Source organism: Notothenia rossii (assembly GCF_949606895.1).
Source record: "Notothenia rossii genome assembly, chromosome: 4".
Lineage (NCBI taxonomy): Eukaryota > Metazoa > Chordata > Actinopteri > Perciformes > Nototheniidae > Notothenia > Notothenia rossii.
In genome coordinates, this window is record NC_136902.1 from 59046047 (window position 1) to 59065831 (window position 19785).

Genomic DNA, 19785 nt, shown 5'->3' on the forward strand with positions numbered 1-19785 from the left:
TGTAAATAGAGAACAGTGAAGGAGACACTGAGGAGGACCACGCTTGATGTGGGGTGAGTACCAAATGCTGTCTCCTGGTACTCATCTGAGTAACTCCTTCAAAAAGTTATGTGCACCCCTGGCTATAACAACACAATTACACAGCAGTACGACTTCATACTTTTGACATGAGTTTGAGACCCCGTTCTATCCTGGGTAGGGGCTTCTTTTCCAAGATGCCGGCCTCATAGGGAGAAACAATAGCCGGGTTGACGAAGCGCAGGAACATGGCGCTGCCCACTGCTCCAATGCTGTTCTGTGGGAAACGCTGGCTCACCACCTGCCATGAGAAGGATGGAGGGAACAAGGGAAGACAAAAGAGGGGGGGAAACAAACGGGAAGAGTAGAACAGATGGAAGAGAAGGTTTTGAGCAAAGGGAAGTAAAATGTAATATTGGAATATTAAAAAGAGCAAAGGGGGGAGGGGTGATGAGAATAACTTAATAAACATGTATCAATCAATGTGTGACATAGCAGAGCAAGGTGAGCCGTGACCAGAGACAGTAACAGATGTCGGGTTCGGAAGGAGGACGACATATGAAGAGACTTAAAATCTACCCAGGTCATTTTGAGCTCTAAAAGGAACTAAAAAGGTTCCAGTTACAGCCCAAGAAAGAGAAAAGAAAGGAAGTGCAGTAAAAGGAACCCCTCTCTGTTGCTGAAGAATACAAAAATAAAATGTGGAGTTATGAGTTATGGTGCGAAGCGGTGGATGAGCAAATCCCAAAATATTCCAACATCACATTCTGCTGAGAGCTCATATCCTCGCCCAAGCTTTCAATCGGTCAACACAAATGAGCCACTGTTGCAAATAAATAGTACATTTGAAGGAAAGACTTTGTACTGTGATGGTAGATTTGCAAAAACAAGGATTTGAACATGTTTTTGGTTAGATGCTTGAAATAAGATTTGTGGTTAACACAAGCTCAAGAGTCTTTCCCATTTTGTTCTACAACATAAAATAAATCTCTTAATACTCCAGTTGTGAATGTCCGAAGACTATGTAGCATATTATCAGCGATTGCTAACAAGTGACTAAATTAGACTTTTAAATGTCAAGCCAAACACAAGTCCGCCTTTATCGTAGTGGTGTTGACGGGAAGTAACATGAGTGCCATGTAGTTCGTTTATATCATTGTGTTAGCTTTCTATTTGTGGGTATTGCATTTAAAAAATAAAAGAGGTGTTGATATGTGGAGATTATCCTGCTAAAAAAAATGTGTAAGTATCATAAACCTATTCTCTTGGAAAAATCCCATTGCTTTTGGTCGAGGCTACCTTCCAGGTTGGCCTTCAAAAACACTTCATCGATGTACCACTTTATTTAGAAGATATACAGTTGGTCTTTAGAAGTGCCTCTTAATCAATTAAAACTCCAGGCTTATTTTGAAGTGTCATTGCTTGCATCAGTAAAAAATAACATTACACTCAACAGGGTTAAACTCATATTTATACCACCCGAACATTACTAAAAAAATATTTGATGGGCAGGTAATGTTGATCAGAAAGCTGTTTTGTCTGCACAATCTGTATATTGTAGAGTTGCCGTTGGTCTAGGAAAGTGGATCCTTTTTATTTTCAAGATGCGCTTTCACACCGCAGTACTTTTCCCACTTTAGTTCCGAAATGTCGCGTTCAAACCAAAAAATCCGGAACAAAAATTTGTGCATGAGAACCTTTTTACCCCCTTTTCCGTCCCTGCTGGAGAGCTTTCGTGGGAGAAAAAGGTTTCTTATGTCTGATTGGCTGGGCGGATTGCAAACCACGCCCCGTAACACTCCCAAAAACTTTTGTGAAGCCGCCATTTTATTATCCTCGCATTAGCATTATTAACATTAGTATTAGCCCAGCGCACAAACGCAGAGACTAACTTATGGCAACACAAAAGAAAACATGGGAGCGGTGGAGATGAGGAGGTGTCAGTGTTCTGGCGATTTACTCGGAAGGCTTCAGTAGAAGCTGCTGGGAACTTCCGGCCGGGGGGCTTCGGGTGGCAGTATACGCCATAGATATATATAAAGGCTAGATGGCTCAAGGGGGAGTCACCAGCGGCCATCTTGCCACAGTCAACAACTAATGCTACAGCTGTTGTAAGGTGAGGGATCTGCACAAAAATACTGTTAACTCGCTGAAATCTTGACTGATTTACAAACGGTTTGGTTTATTATAAACGTTATTAGCATGGCTATGATACAGGAGACAACAAGACATGTTGAAAAAAAAGTGCATGATTATAATTATAAGTATGCAGTATCATAACTACATATTTGATGTTTATAACAAACCAAACCGTTTGAAAATTGGTTGAAAATTGAGCAAGCTATGGTTATTTCAATAGTGCACCATAGACATAATGTTATGAATGAGCGAGCTGCCTGTTGCAAGATAGCCGCCATGTGGCAACGTTGGTCTCCATTGGCCAGCAGCGCGGGTGAGTCATCTACTGCTTATATATATATATCTATGGTATACGCCATGAAGTTGTTTGCGGCCTGCCAGTACACCAGGCCCGGTTCCAGAACAAAATGACTCAGGGTGCACCTGAGATTAGAGAGGGTGCAGTGGTGAAGTGCTATTTTTATAGGTGGGGAGTGGACCTAACACCCTCTAGGGGGGTCTTCACCTCATCTAGTGGGCTCCGGGGGCATGCTCCCCCGGGAAGATTTTTTTTTTAAATATTGAAGTTAAAAGCATCAATCTGGTGCACTTTGAGAGCAACATTAAGAGATCTATGGATCTATGTGCTCTTTGCTTGATTCATGCCTTCCCAGTCCGAAGACGGCTGCGGCTGCTCCCCCTCCGTGGGCGAGTCGGGCGTTAGTGTCCACGACATTGGCCGCGGGTAACGAAATGTCCCCATGATCTGAACTGTTATTACCTGCAGTAGATGCAGTGTTACTGCTGGCGATAAGGGCTGGTTGTTTTAACCATTTTCTGATGTCCATCACTGACTGCTGTGTAAGCACCTTGCAAATGATGAACGTGCAGCGGCACAGGTCACGCGCACCTTTTAAATTGACCAAATAAATGCAGCAGACAATGTTATTTAACCACAATTACAATTTATTTTATATCAACTATATTCTTCTTCTTATTATTATTATTACTACTATTATTATTATTGTCATCATACATGTAATATTTTTCACTTTTAATTATTTTATTTTTTTCACTTTTAATTTTTCAAATGAGGGTGCATAACGACTCAACTGAGGGTGCAATGCACCCTTGTGCACCCCCGTAGAACCGGGCTTGCAGTAAACCCAAAGCAGAAGAAGAAGCAGAAGAAGAAGAAGAAGTGACGTCAGAGGCTTCATTTGCCTAATCCTCCCTCAGGGACTTATTCCGGTGTGAACGCGATCTGTACTTAGTTCTAAAGAGTTCTCATGAACTAAGTTCTGATGAACCTTTGTGGGAAAAGTACGGCAGTGTGAAAGCACCCAAGGGAACCCTTTCCTATGATTGATCAAACCGGCAACCCCCTGAATGAAGTTGGGTAACCTTTTTAATGGATATTTCATATTATATTAAATGCATCACAATGCCAATGTAGAACAACTGATAGAACTAGAAGTCTCTGTAAAATGAGCCATTTGGACACACATTGATGAGTGTGTCCAAATGAGTTTATATTGCATCAGAGATCAGCTTTTTGAAACTTTTTAAACAAATATATGCATTTTGTTTACCAATAATTCATACTTAATAGGCTTCTTTTTTGCAAAAATGTGTTCTGATGGTTGGCTGTTTATTTGTTTTAACTGCAAACTTTTCCAACAATAATTTAGTTTGTCCATTGCTACTAAAAATGAACCATCAGACGAGCGTTTGAATGCACCCTTCTTCAATTGTGACAACTTCCACGATCATGTGGCAATTTTGTTTATGTTTCCTTGTTCTTTATATGTGCATTAAGGAATGTACCAGTCATTAGGTTACATTACCATGCTTCTATTTTTAAGCCAGCGCTGACCACTGCTTTCAATTCCTGAAACAAAACTGTGAGAGGGAAATGTGGTCAGGCGTGTTCCTCTCATGTGCAGCAAAGTAGATTAAGCAAGAACAAATCTTCCATGATCATTGAGTAACAAGGTTTTTGGAAGGCAATGCAAAACATAAATTCAACTTAAAGACATTGCTCTTCATAAATAATGGAGGAGAAGGACAGCTGAGGAATCTCACACGTGACAGAGGGAGGGCAGTTTTTCAGAACATTTCATCCAAAGATCCTTTATAGGCATGTTAAGAGGTTTATTAGAGTGAGCCAGTAAGGATGGAGAAACATGCTTTAGGTGCAGATGAAAGGTTCTGAGAAAATGTCTCCTGGAGAGCAAACAAAGAGTGTAGAAAGCAAAAGAGAGAGTTCAGCAGTTTCCTGGGAACTGTTAATTGAAAATACACCAAATGGCGCCAATATTAGTACAATGATTTTAAGAGAGGGTTATACAAAGCTGAATATGGAGAACAGAATAAAAACATTTCCACCAAATCAAAACCAACATTTGAAAATGAAGAAAAAAAATGAAGAAAAAAATGCAAAAAAAGCCTCATTTTTTTTTGCTTTGGGGGAGGGGGAAGTGTCTGAGGGAAAATAGATTCTCCAAACTTACTGCTTTTTTGTTTTCCTTTTTTTCTTTTACTGTTGCTTTATTCAGTAGAGAGTGGCAAGTAGCCTACAGAACAGAGATGAGCACAATCATGGTCACAGCACCAGCTACACAACACACACTCTAACCACTCAAGGTGTAAGCACATTCACATCTAGTTTTAAACACAGGAAAATCTAAATCTGCTGTTAGAAAAGTGTTCATCACTGCTCAAACAGACTTTATCTGTGTGTGTGTGTGTGTGTGTGTGTGTGTGTGTGTGTGTGTGTGTGTGTGTGTGTGTGTGTGTGTGTGTGTGTGTGTGTGTGTGTGTGTGTGCCTACATAGCCGCGAAAGAAAATCCAAGATGGAGAATGAAAAATCAAAGATGTCAACACATGGAAAATACAAAATCTGTGGTAAACGAAACAGACCTTGTTTTATAGGTTTTGTTGTGAAGTATTCTGAATTTATTTATGTCGTTTTTAAGCCTGAACAGGCAGGGCAGCTTTTTTTTTCCCAAGTAGGTGTAAGAGGCAGAAGCAGTGTGAGGTGGAAAATGCTTGCATTTGAGTTTAGACTATGGTAATGTTTTAGATACATTTGGTATATTTAAAAAGGACTGTCATTTGATGTGATCACACTTAATCCATTTGTTTTGGCCATGGACAGTAGGAGCCATCCCTTACTAACATCTGTGCCCTACCAGCATTTTTAAAAACGGTTGTGGTCCAATTGTCTTTTTTGTTTTGGAAGGTTCCTAACTGTGTGAAATGACCCGGAAGTAAATAAGTGTCAGTCATTATGAGAGCTTTTTTGAATTCTCTAGATGATTGGTAAAGGAGATGACAAGGAAAGAATTGAAGCGCTTTTCCTTAGGACACCGTCCCTTGCGAAATGGAAGGAGATAAGGTTGTTTACAGTAACAACCGATCGTGACCGAAGAACACACATTCAAGTTACAGTGCGTATTATTCAGCATTTTCAAATGGACTATTTAAGTCTGGGTTCAATTGTCAATCAGACTTTAAATGGAATATGACACTGATTTAAAGTTGGTAGACAACATTTTATAAAAAGCTATACTGCATCATCATAAATAATACTTCCTTGTTCTTGTAGTGCTAACTGCTCATCATTTCAGAAAAGAACTGAAAATGATTCTCAATTTCTCAAGTGTGTTTTCCTAAGTCATTAATATACGTAAACTGATTATCTTTCAAGTGTTAATCAGACTTACAAACCCCCCAGAAATCAATATATCCTCTTGGGCTAATCAAACAGTTTGAGGGCATTTTATCCATATTTTTCGAAAGCTAGCATTTTACCACTTCCAGTCTCCTCGTCTCGAAGTCAACTATTAACTTGTTTTGAGTTAGATGCCTGCTAGAGGCTAGCTCTGATGTTTAGCTTAGCATTGGTGATGGTTGGTGCAGCCATGTGACCGTGATGTGGTTCGTTTACAGCCTAATGTTAGCTTTTTACTTCTGCCGATTGCAATTACGCTTCAAAGTATCATAAACGTGTGTTTGCCACAGATCTTATTTTCTGCAATATTCCAAAATCCAATAGATAAATGTAATACAATTTTATAATACATTTTAGTCGATGCTAATTTTTGGGTCAGCTAAACATATATCATGATTAGTGTCCCATGGTGCTTCGGGGGATTTCTGCCCTTATGCACAATTAACATTTAACGTTAAAACACTGACCACAGAAGATCTGTATGTTTTGACCCAGCAGATTGTGGGAAGGATGTACAGCTGTGCAATGAGTGGAGAGGCAGGAGCTTGAAATGTGTAAGTGACATTGCACACACAAAGGTGAGGGCAGAGAGGCTGAGGTGAGCAGCTGGGGGCCGTGGTGGAGGGAGTACCTGGTAGAGACAGTGGCAGACGCTGCGGAGCTGGGGGGGGAACTCGCTGGACGAACCAATGATGGCTTGGAAGAAGCGCTCAGTTATCTGCAGCAGGTTCCTCTGGTTCTCCTCCAGGTTCTCCCCTTGTTCCAGTCTGAGAGGACCGTAAGGAAGACATTAATACATGGCTCAGATGAATACTCCATTCTGATTGGTCAATTTGAAATTCAGCAGCAGTCTGCCATAAAAAAAAGAGCACATTGTTGCCAAGGAAGCTCCTTTAAACGTATCCATCCACAAAAAGAAGTACCGTAATTTTTGGACTATAAGGCGCACCTGAATATAAGCCGCAGCAACTAAATTGAATGATGTGTACATATATAAGCCGCACTGGACTATAAGCCGCAAGTGTTTTAATGTTTAATTACCATATGTAAGGGTTCGTGCACAGAGGGGATTGTCGGGAAAGAGATGGCTGTTTGAGGAAGCTCCCATTTATTAACATTTCAACAAACAAGTTGCATATTTGCATAACGTATTCAAGTGTTACCATTTAGTGCAATAGTAGCTACAGAACATGTACTGTGCTGTGTAAACTGTACTGTATCACATAGCGTTTCAGACACACAAACTTTTCAACTTTCAAACTTAAACGGTGCGCTCCCAGCGCACGTACCGGCAGTGATCTACAGCAGCGGTTTTCAACCAGTGGTACGGGGACAAACTGTCTCGCTCTCGTAATGTCTGTCTGTCTGTCTTGCTCTCGTTCTGTCTATCGCACCACTCTCGGTTCCACTTTTACTTTTGCGCACTACCTGTCTCACTCTTTTCCGGCCTCCAGCTTTTCCTGCTGGAACCCGCCGCTTAAAGTTGGGGGTCCGCGGACCGGCCATAGAGCCCATAGAGTTAAAGGTGGTGGCCGTTAGCTGTAAAAATCCATAGATTAGCCGCACCGTTATATAAGCCGCAGCGTCGAAAAATGGGAAAAAAGGCGCGGCTTATAGTCCGAAAATTACGGTAGTCAATTACTCATCAGCTGTGGCCAAAAAAACACATTAGGTTTCTTTCATCAGAAAAAAACATTAAAATACTTTTTTTGAAATATTAATTTTTATATTTGTAGAGAACAACATTAATGATTCATGATGGCTAAAGTGTTATTATCTTAGGTAACCATGCTGTCATTGTAGTGCCAGCCACAATACAATATATTTAAAATCAATAAATCATGTTTAAAACAATATGTTGTGTCAAAACCTGTATAAAGCTGAGTGAATTCAATGTTACTTTTTTTAAATGAACGTTTCTATGCCAGTATCTTGTCTGAATTCAGATTTGTGTTAATTTTCAACATCAGTAATACTTCTTCCTTTTTTAATGTTCCGAATACAGACAATTAATGAATTCTGTTGAATATGGAAACAAAATATTACATTGGTTGTTTTACATTTCATCGTTTGCTTTTTTTTTTAAACGGTACAAATCTCGTACAATGTGCTTTGTCAATATAGTGTTTCACTTACTTCTTGCCCATTAAGCCAAGCTCCACCGTGACAGGGGTGTCAAAACTACTACCCTTTAAACTTGATAACACCTGTGTATGTAATTATTTTTATATAATATTCTTAAATGTATTTTAAAAAATGTACTTGTTGAGGTTTGGGTCCTCTAGAGCAGTGGTTCTCCACCTGTGGTACGCGTACCACTGGTGGAGAACCACTGTACGCCAGCTCCCGCTAGTGGTACGTGGAGGAATCTGACATATAACATTTTTTTATTTTTTTTATTTTATTTTATTCAAAGGTGGGGTAGGTAATTTTGGAGAAACCAGCTAGAATTTGAAAATACACAACCGGGAAAAAAAATATGCCACTTCCTTACAGAGCCTCCCACAGATGACATTTTTTTATGGATTTTTTGTCAAAGCACTTAGATATTCATTGCTATCGGGATGTTAAGAGCATTCCATGGAATATAACTAAAAGTGTATCTCGAGCCGGTTTCTCAAACTAGTGACTCAGGAAGAAGGCATTTGCTCAAATAATGGAGAAGGCTGTGACCGAGGTCAAACGCTGAAAAAGCACACACTTGTCCTTAATTGTTATCTTTTTTGTTATCTTTTTTCTTTTCTTTTTTACTTTGCCACCACAGAAATGGCAATAGCAAACATCAGCAGACTGAAGATGAGCTATTAGCCCTTAGGCTCATCTGCTCCTGGAGGCTTCATTATTATAGTGGAACTGAATTCCCAATAGGACATTTTCTGTTACGATGTAGGTTGTTGCAGGAGGCCTACATTCACACTTTGGTATGGGTCCAGGAAATGACATGTGTGTACAGTTGACATTTGTTGTGTGAGAATAAGTTATTATTTTGTTCTTTATATTCTCACTTGTGGAGAGAGAGAGAGAGAGAGAGAGAGAGGGAGAGGGAGAGAGAGCGAGAGAGAGCGAGAGAGAGAGTCAGAGAGAGAGAGAGAGAGAGAGAGAGAGAGAGAGAGAGAGAGAATTTTAACATTGGTCATATGGTGGTACTTGGAGAGCAAACTATTTTCTCAGGTGGTACTTGGTGTAAAAAGGTTGAGAAACACTGCTCTAGAGAGTGAATGTGTGTGAGTTAAAAAGGTAAATACTTACAGTTTATATTTATTATTAAAGGTGGGGTAGGTAAGTTTGAGAAACCGGCTCGAGATACACTTTTTGTTATATTCCATGGAATGCTCTTAACATCCCGATAGCAATGAATATCTTAAGTGCTTTGACAAAAAATCCATTAAAAAATGTCATCTGTGGAAGCCGTAGTACTGTAAAAAGCACGACCAATCATCTGAGCCGGCCCGGCTAAAGTAACTGGATGGCCTACCTGCCTGTCAGCCTTCCATTTGTGCACAAACTTTTCTCGTGCCCTCATTGGTCATGTGCGCGGCCGTTCGTGTGTGTTGGAGGAGGGGCTCTATAAGGAAGCGGCAGATCTTTTCCGGCTGTGTATTTTTAAATTCTAGCGCACTCGAGCTGGTTTCTTCAAAATTACCTACCCCACCTTTAATATTAAGAGAACATTATTTTAAACAATGTTTTTAATTAAGTAGCTAATTGAACATGCTATGGTGCTGCTAATATGTAAACTAGTATGCTCTAGTTACTGTATATAACATGTTTTAGGTACATTCAATGTATTCCTCATGTTGATTAGTGTGTTTATTACTATGGTTGTCATTCCGTAGTTAATAACAATGTATTGATAAAAATTGAATTGTTTGTGATGTGTTTTTTGATGCTACACAAAACCAGGAACTAACAGAACCGAATAAAGTTTTGGAGCTGCAGTTGTTTTTCATTTGCTGAAAGTTGTATAAATGTTTAATAAAATGTCGGCTATGTTAATTTAATATTGTTCTTTCTATTTTTATTATCTTATCTCATTGAAAGCAACCTTTTACATAGAAGTGTTAAAATATAATAACACCACATAATGTATACCACCCTGCTGTGAGACCTTAGAGTATACATGAGTAACAATTGTTTAAAACCAGTTATAGTTTAGATTATTTATTTGTCAGAAAATATGAACACTACATTTGACTCACCTTGTGGGGTCCACCTCAAAGCTGATGTGTTCGGGGGTGGTGATGACCCCTCTTAGTAAAGGCTCCAGGAGCTTCTGCAGGTATGCTGCCCCATAGACCTGACACAAGACAGAAGAAAATACTGTCAAAATGAATACAATATACAAATACACTACTACTAATGTTACTAGTGCTGTGCTCCAGTTTTCGCCTCCTATTTCTTGCGCAGGTTCGACAATCATGTATTTCCTAGCCTTACTTAAACCAGAAATGACATACATTTCCTTTAGCTGACATTTTCATTCTTATATCAAGGACACTCTGGGTGCGTCTCACTTCGGTTATTTTTCCTTTCCTCGCTCCTCGGTATCACCGGAAATTTGTCTGCGCCATCTTGAGTACCGTCCCAGTGGCCTTATTTGTGCCGGAGGATCGAGGAGGGATAACAGAGGAGCGATAATCGAGGAACTACCAGACCATCCTCCAGTGAAATCCTCAGATACTCGCCCCGCCCCCTTACTGTGTATCGCTCACTGATTGGACGATGCAGCGCATGCACTGATCTGGCTGCTGTCAGACGATCAGCTGTGTCATCACTAACAGATGTCGCTTCACGTGACACTCCGGAGGAAACAACGTCCCATTGCTCTTAAAACTCATTTCCCTGCTTCTCATGGTTTCCTTGCGTCTCTCCATGCTTCCCTGGTGGGAGGGACTAGTTGCAGGGAAACGACGCAAGTGATGGACGCAAGGATTCCGTTTAACCGAAGTGAAACACAGCCTCTGACTTGTTGACTGCAAGAACTGGGGAACGAACCACTGACCCTTCATTGCAATCTGGATTCACGACATCTTCAGGTATATTTCACCAAGCTGTATTCACTGAAGCCTACCAAGCAACACTGGATTCATTCATCTGGTCTCTTTACAGCAGTATGAAGCAAACAAATAAATATTGAATTCTAATATACGAGAAGTTTGCTAAACAGTGGAGACTTTCTTGAGAAATTGTCTGCACAAGTGGAACTGTGGCTGCTAATTCTCCCGGAAAAGGTGTCCTGAGGACCGTTTGTGCAGCAGCTATCGTTGCAGCTGAGCGGGACTTCAGAAACACCTCAAGGCCTCTTTCTGCCAAGATGAATTAGACCTGATTTGCATTCCATAAACCTCCAGACCTTTTGTGAAGACCTTACTGTATGTACCTAAACATGGGTTTAGAGAAAGTAAATTACAGCATCACGGCAGGTGTTTTCCATTCAAATGACATCCATAACAGTCCATTACCAACGTTGTGATTCACAAAGTAATATCTGCTACAACACTGCATTTAATAACTAAAACACGTCAACATTTTTACACGGTCAACTGCTTGTTGGGATCAAAACATGCAGACTTCCAGCATCTTACCAGGATACCGTAGTTTACTATTTCTGTCCATAAGCACTATCACATGTTGTAAATAATAATAATGTTAATGTTGGGTAATATTCAACTACGATGTAAATCGGTCAAGCAAACATTAACATGTTTACTTCATGGCAGGGTTGTGTTATGCTTCCTACCTTGAAACAGAAGGTCATTATCTTGCTGGCCAGGCTGTTTCCTCTGAAGAGCGTCTGCATGGAGTCGGCCAGCTCCACCTCTTTGGAGAACATGTTCCACAGCAGCTGGTAGAGGAGGTGGCGCGAGTCAAACAGCGTCACCAGCACGCGGGCCAGCTCGTCCTGGAGACACAAACACATTCGTCAATGCTGATCAACTTTTCATGGATAACTGTTCATACAATATATAAGACGTTAGACGAGGTACACACCCACTGAGACCCCGGGACCACGTTAGCCAACGCCATGGCGATGGGCAGCTCTCCCTGGTCTCCCATCATGGTGACCAGCTCCACCAGCCTCTCGAAGCGGTCGGCCAGCACCGTCTCTGCCAGCGTGTCGAACTCCGTGCCCTGCTGCAGGATCTTGGTCAGCACCTCCATGAAGGTGGCTCGAGTCTGCAGGTCCTTGTGGTAGCCCAGACCTGAGGAGGGGGGAGTGAAGAACAAATCTGTTGGTATGTAGAAAGCTCCATTATTCATAATGCTACGATGGGTAATGTTGCGTCCGCCTTACCGATGGAGTGCATGAGACCACTGTCCACGTTAGCGTTGAGCAGGTTGGACATGGCCAGGACGGTGCAGTGGCGGAGCGAGGCCAGGCGACGGGACATTCCTCTCTTTCGGCCCCCCACTGCCTGGCCCTCGTCCTCCACCTCGCTGCAGTCGTTCAGCAGGTTCATGAACAGGGTGAAGTACCTGCACACAAACCACAGCATATTATAGGAAAGGCTTGCCCATGTAGGTTACGCAACTCCACAGGGCTAATTCTTCCTTTTCTTCTATATATTCAACATTTTTAAATGTTAAATGGGCTGCATTTAAATAGCGCTTTTCTAGTCTTCTGACCCCTCAAAGCACTTTTATATATATATGCGGAAAAAATTGGTTGCATGTTCGATAATTTTGTACATGTTCCAGTTAAAATGATGACACTTTCATGATGCTAACGTCTTGCCAGTACGTTATGTAAACAATGAATGTTGGAGTTGTTTGTTTGTTTGTTTCACCCTATTGTGTCCCATGTGCATCATGTTTGATCTTCATTTGATGGGATGTCCTGCCTATTTCTTTAGATGAAAAAAATCCTCCAATTTCTTTCCAATATTCAGTTTTTCTTATTTGTATCAAGACACATGTTAAATAAACACGTAAATGTATGACCGAGCCTCAGAGGAGGTTGGTGGCAGCTGTGTTCTCACTTGAGGAAGAGCTGAGATTTGGCTTCCATCAGTTCTACTCCGTCTCCCTCCTCTGGCTGAAGAGGAAGACCCGCCAACAGAGACACGACTGCCTCCATACTGGCCTGGTCCAGGTCCCTGTACATTACACAGACAGAAGATCAAATAGTTCAAATGAGTTCTCTCAGTTGGACACTGCATTAGATGAGTTGGAACAGAGCTGCACCTCGTCAGACACTTGATGTCGTCATCAGCAGCTTGGTTGGATGTTCCCATCACCCAGTCCGTCAGATACTCCACCATCTTGTTCCTGCAGACAACAGACAACATCTTCAGTGAACCTTCCTTCCTGACAATAGGGAACTAAAAAGGGTGTTTGTTCATCCAACCTGAGAGATGAATATGATGAGACTTGGTCTTTAACTAAATGCCAAAGCTAATGTTAGGAGTTACAGATGTAGCACTGAATTTCGGACTCCAGCTTACAGCTTCCTGCCTACGGCCTGCCAAAGACCAGTATAGAGGAATGTTAAGCCCTCCCACTATTTTCCAAGAGGGCGTTGCCAGATTTTCAATTTCAGGTTTTAACCAGGAGATGGCGCTTCATTCACAAATACAGAAAGACAAGTTTCATGGACTTTCAGTTGGGTTTTGAAGAGCATTTGAACACATCAATATTTTAGATCAACTAAAGTATATCTAATCTTGTAATTCAATAATATATAGTCTTTATATATGAAATAATCATAATTATAATGTAAATGTTTACATTACAGTTCTTGATTTGTTATGCTCATACTTTAACCTTTACAATCGTTTGCTTTAATATGCAGTATATTTTTGTGTTTGCTTCCTCCTGCTCCCTTTCGGACACATACCGTATGATTTATTACTATTATTAATATGAAGATATTATTAAGATAAGATAATTATTATTATTAAGAAATTTTAGTTTAGAATGTGCTGTCCCACGGTAATTCAGAAGGCTCACAGGTCACATTCCGACCATTATTTAAAACAATAGGTGCTTTCACACCGTCTACAGTTTGATTTGTATAGAGGGAGCTCTGTCAGTTTTCGAATTACCCATTTGCTTTCGGGGAGCCCTAATTTTCAAAGCACATCCTGCTACTAAATATGTCACACGCACGCTCTGTTGACTGGCGCAGCAGCGCGGATGCGATCAATTGCTATAAAAACACTCTTCTACTAATACAGACGGTGTCACTATGCCGGCGGATGTGGCCGTTGTTGAAGCCTCTTCAGGCTCCGCATCGGCAGGCCTCTCCCTCGGTGTGGAGCTCTCAAACTCGACCCTAACGCCGCTTACAGCCGGCCAACTAAAAGTTGTTTTCCGTTCACGTTGTCATTTTTAGACTCCTTCGCTTCTTTGCTTGTGAATCCAAAAGCTGTGACGCTTGGCTGTTTTCGTTTTGCCATATTTTTTTATTACACAGCCAGAGTTAAAAAAATATCAATATGAACATTTCAAATACCGCGCCGGCATCACCGCCATAACCATAGCAACGTAAGTAAGAATGCAGCGCCGCCACGTACAGATGGCAACACCCAGACATATTCACAAATATAAAACAAATATTCAGAAACTGTAATGAACAATAACTATTATTTATTTCAAGAACTGTTATTTACAGAAACTCAACATTTCTAATCTGTGTAACACAAATATAAACGATTGTTTTGGGCTCCCCCTATTTATCTCAAAGTCAGCCATCAAGGGAGCTCCCTCCCTCTTCGGGGGAGCCAAGCTCCCCCTAGCTCCCCCCCCATTTCGAACAGTGTCTGTGGCTGAATGGCCAGCGATTAGGTGCGGTGCAGTTAGCTCTGATCATAGGTGATCAGAGCTAACTGCCTGCCGTCAGATTTCATTTAAAAAACAGATCTGATTTTAAGACTATTTCTGCGCTCATAAAGAATGATAAGAATAAGAATAATGCGTATTGAACTGGTTTCATTAATTAGTGAGTTTATTTAACACTAGAACCGCCAATCGGGTCAATTTGTGTGATGTGTGTTGTGTGTGTGCAATGTAACTTTTTTTCAATAAAATATTAAAGTCTCCCAGTCCGTGACTTTTCCTGAAAGTGTGTTATGTAGTACCCTATGTTGTTAAAAATTGCATTCTAATAGCGGGATTTGACAGGTTTAGGTAGGCCTATACAAAAACCTCTGGCGGTGCTAGTGTTAAGGTAATTAGGTACAGTAGAAGCCCTTTTTTATCAGTAACGAATTTAGCAGTTGAACATAAAAGTCAACTAACTGAGGGTCACTTGCAATGACAGTGTTGTGTCTAACTGTAAGCTTGTCACTCAGAGTAACCTACAGTTAATTTAGCTGCTGGAGAAGAAAGATCAGGGGGGAGGGGGGGAGAGAGCTGTGGTTGATGGGCCATTAGTTGTGCAAATACACAGCTGAGAGCTGCCGTTTCATTCAGACTGTTTAAAAAACATTAACAACGGACTATTTTTCTTAGCGTATGCATGTCAATTTAAATCAATACATACAACTATTTTTTAAATCAATACAACTATTTTTTAAATCAATAAAAACCTTTTCTAAATCCATAAAAGCATTTAAATTAATATTGGGAGTCATGTCGTTACTTTGTTGAGAATGTGGCCATGTAATAAGCGGGATAATTTGCAGCGACTTGTTCCTTATGGGGAAAATAACACCCGTCATGTGTGTGTAGAGGTGTGTGTGGTTAAAACACTTTCATGAAAAGAAGGAATTTCCTTCTATAAAACAGCTGTGGGCAGCAGTGAGTGTCACGGACGTGAATTCATAGATCAAGGCAGACTGGTGCACACACTCTCCTGTCCTGCCAGGCGACACGCCCGTTCTAAGCCGTGTCCCTCACTCCTCACATCCCAAGCATCCCCACAAGTGTATTACGTTGTTACATCGTTTCAGATGTTATGTTTCAGTTGTGCTCTGTCTATGTACAGTGATGCAAACTTGTCACCTTTCGGCGAAATTCGCCGTTTTGAATCCAAAATAAGTCGTTTGTGTGATTCATGTAGATCTGCAATACAAATATTTTTGGGGTATGAGGGGGGCTGGGACCCGGAGTAATCTGCGGCCGTGAGCTGTTATGTGCCATCATGACACGCATGGTGTTCTTTTTTTATATATTATAATGAAGTACGAGCTGTGTGCTCGAGTCTTCCTGCCTGTCGGCTCTGCTCATGGATGTATAATAAGGCTCTGCTGCTCCGAGATGATGGTCTAGCTTCAGCAGCTACATTACCTACGGGTGCGTTCGTTAATATTAACTGTGCGTCCGGAGTCACTGTGGCAAAGACTGGACCGCTGGTGAACAGCTGTTAGAACAGGCTGTTCAGGTGTTCAGAGCCGAGCTCCCTGTCGGAGCGGCAGAGCGTGATGTGAACTGAAAAGTTTTTCTGTGGCAATATTATTTAAGGAATCGTTGAGCTAGCTAGCTAGCATACATTGTCACTATCTGCTAACGTTAGCTTTAGCCTTCTATTTCTAATAGTTTTTTTCATAGGCTATAAACAGAGGTGGTATAAGTATATATATATTGTACTTGAGTAAAAGTAGAAGTACTCAGATCTTGTACTTGAGTAAAAGTAGAAGTACTCAGATCTTGTACTTGAGTAAAAGTAGAAGCACACAGATCTTGTACTTGAGTAAAAGTAGAAGCACACAGATCTTGTACTTGAGTAAAAGTAGAAGCACACAGATCTTGTACTTGAGTAAAAGTAGAAGCACACAGATCTTGTACTAGAGTAAAAGTAGAAGTACTCAGGTCTTGTACTTGAGTAAAAGTAGAAGTACTCAGATCTTGTACTTGAGTAAAAGTAATAGTCCCAGAGTGTACGAATACTCTGTTACAGTAAAAGTCCTGCATTCAAAATGTTCCTCAAGTAAAAGTAGAAAAGTATTATTTTCAAAATATAGTGAAAGTAGCGACAGTAAAAGTAGTCATTGTGCAGGTTGGTCCATTTCAGAATAATAGATATGATATGTTTTATAATGATTGATCATGAAAGTGTTCTCAAAGCTGGTAAAGGTGCAGCTAGTTTGAATGACTTTGTTTACTGCAGGGTAGCTTGTGGATTTACTCCAGGTGGAACTAAAGTCTGATTTAACACTTGATTATATTTCACTTAATTAATCCACATCTGTAAAGTAACTAAAGGGATTAAATACATGTAGTGGAGTAGAAGTACACCATTTACCTCTGAACTGTAGAGGAGTAGAAGAACAAAGGAGCAAAACATTGAAATACTTAAATAAAGTACAAGTATCTCAAAATTGTGCCCAAGTATAATACTTGTTGAGTTTATGAACTTAGTTACTTTACACCATGTGGCTATAAAGATAAAAAGACTTAAGCCTTGCACAGAGGCATGAAAATACATTTTCAAAATGCTCAACAGTGCTGCCAAAATTATAAACTGACTTCTACACAATTAAAATAAATGCTTTTATATATTTCTATTAGATGTGACTCTTTGGCGTTTCTGTTATTATTACCACTGCTGCTTTAGTTGTTCTGACTGCTAAAATCCTCTGTCATTCCGTGGGGTGGGGGAGCCGGGGGCTCGGATCCTTGTAACCTTTTTCATACCTGATGAGTTTGCATCCCTGTATGTTAAAAAGCCTCAGTCACCTTAATTCATGTAATAAAAACATCTCAGGTCAGTAACACTCAAAGCTAAATGTGCCATACCATGTTCAGCTATGTTACTATTTAAAATGTTATTGTTGTTACATCAGAAGATGTACATATTGAAATGATTTCTTAACTTACAGTAGACTATTTTTTACAATGTGTGTTGGAAGGATTTATTAAATTACAATGAATATTGTCATTGTTGAAGGCTTTTAGAGAAGGGTGAACTATAAGCCTGAATTACATAACATTTTATACCTAAAAACATAAAAGCCACAATAAATAAATCACAATTATTGTAGTTATTTTTACCTCCCGTATTGCTTTCAACCCACCAGCTTTTATGGTGTTGTTACGTCACTAACTGTAAGCTTGTCACATACAGTCTATGGTCACTCAGAGTAACCTACTGTTTAGCTGCTGGAGAAGAAAGATCAGGGGGGGAGGGGGGGAGAGAGCTGTGGTTGATGGGCCATTAGTTGTGTAAATACACAGCTGAGAGCTGCCGTTTCATTCACACTGTTTAAAAAACGGTAACAACGGACTATTTTTCTTAGCGGATGCATGTCAATTTAAATCAATACATACAACTATTTTTTAAACCAATAAAAACATTTTCTAAATCCATAAAAGCATTTAAATTAATATTGGGAGTCATGTCGTTACTTTGTTGAGAATGTGGCCATGTAATAAGCGGGATAATTTGCAGCGACTTGTTCCTTATGGGGAGAATAACACCCTTCATCCAGATGAAGATCCCTCCGCTACACTTTGGGATCCTGATCAACCGACGAAGCTCCATTAAAATATACATATTTTTGGTGAATTACTGAGTTTAGGCACGTTAATAACGTTTTAATGAAGTTGAATACAGTATATTCATATGTGTCAGTGATTTCATGTCAATTCGGCGAACATAAACATAAATGATCGTGGTGAAGATGATGATTAAATTAGGATTAAAAATCGAGAGCCGAGCTGCATTTCCTCCCGTTCGTTTTTTTCGAATAACAAAATTATTTTGTTGAATAACAACATGGTGATGTTTTGTAAATGATTACATGTCTCTTATTTAGCACAGTAGTATGATATCCGTGACATATGGATCTTAACAAAGTTCCGCTGTACATCCAGCATACTGTATCTCACTTTATTTCACATGAGCTCCAGTGTGGAACCCCACTGCACCCCCTGGTGGATCAATGATCCATTGCAGCTGGCTTCATTATAATTACATTTATCTATCACGGGGGCGGTCTCAAGTCAAGCTGGAGGTTTTCCCTTGAGCGAGGGCAGATCAGGTACCAATCACGGCCCTCGCGTTTCAAACTGTCTGAAATGAATCGCTACATCTGTAGGGAAATTAAAGGTAAAGTAACTGACATTTTTATTGAAATTTGGACAATATTCAAATAAAAAATTATTAATATGATGATCATATATTGTTATTTTTTCCAGAATTGTGAAGCCCCTTTTCTAAGCTAGTTAGCTGGCTATATATTTATTTTAATTGTATAGCTACAAAATAACTTAACACATTGCAAGTGTGCTCTGCTCTGCTGCTCGGAGTACGCTACTGAAATGGTTCATTCAAACACCACTCCGAGGTTTACAAACGGTCCAGTATGTGCCAAGGTGTGCTCAGGTTTACTACATGTGAGCGCCCCTCAGCTAGCTAGCTAGCCAGCCGGGAACAATTATTTTTGCTGTTCCAGATCATAACAGACTGCTCATTGTCCCTAAAAAACTAACAGTGGCTTTTCTTTGACACCAGCATAATGGGATGTTACATAAAGAGCGAAAAATAATGTATAACTTTTACGCGTCAACTTCAGAAGCATCCAGCGTTGTGTGCTCTTTTTGACCATTATCGAAGCACGATCAAGGTAGTCATAGTGCACCTCGTTCTGCCATACTTAACATTTGGACACACTTGTGCACTCAAATGTGAGAGACAGCAATACCTTAAAGTTAGTTTGAGGTTTTCCCTTTCTTACCCTTTGAATTTGTTTATTCAAATGTGTCTATATTCTGCTCAGAGTTTTGAAGGTCTGATATGTAAGAAAGGGGCCTTGAAACTTCAATTGTCAGCGTTTTTAACTAAAAGTCCATCCTTGTCACTGACCTGAACTTCATCTCCTGGCAGAAGGACAGGTCATCCCTCCTCTCCATCATCACCTCCACCAGCTGGCACAGTTTGGTTTTGATCTGGATGGCATGGACCACGTTGCCCAGGATGCGCACATACCTGAGGGATGGTGGGCAGGTCAATACACCTCATAGCAACGCG

General features: G+C 40.4%; 1 protein-coding gene across 1 annotated transcript in view; it reads right to left on the reverse strand.

Annotated features, from left to right (window-relative positions):
* The window catches only part of nf1a (neurofibromin 1a), a 117396-nt gene that overhangs the window by 47138 nt on the left and 50473 nt on the right, over window positions 1–19785 (reverse strand). The window contains exons 12-21 of the mRNA XM_079673791.1: window positions 19621–19743; window positions 13059–13142; window positions 12854–12970; window positions 12169–12350; window positions 11865–12076; window positions 11614–11775; window positions 10073–10170; window positions 6505–6640; window positions 4650–4712; window positions 161–319 (exon numbers count right to left, since the gene is read on the reverse strand). Coding sequence (XP_079529917.1) covers window positions 161–319; window positions 4650–4712; window positions 6505–6640; window positions 10073–10170; window positions 11614–11775; window positions 11865–12076; window positions 12169–12350; window positions 12854–12970; window positions 13059–13142; window positions 19621–19743 — 1336 coding nt within the window. The remainder of the gene's footprint in view (window positions 1–160; window positions 320–4649; window positions 4713–6504; window positions 6641–10072; window positions 10171–11613; window positions 11776–11864; window positions 12077–12168; window positions 12351–12853; window positions 12971–13058; window positions 13143–19620; window positions 19744–19785) is intronic.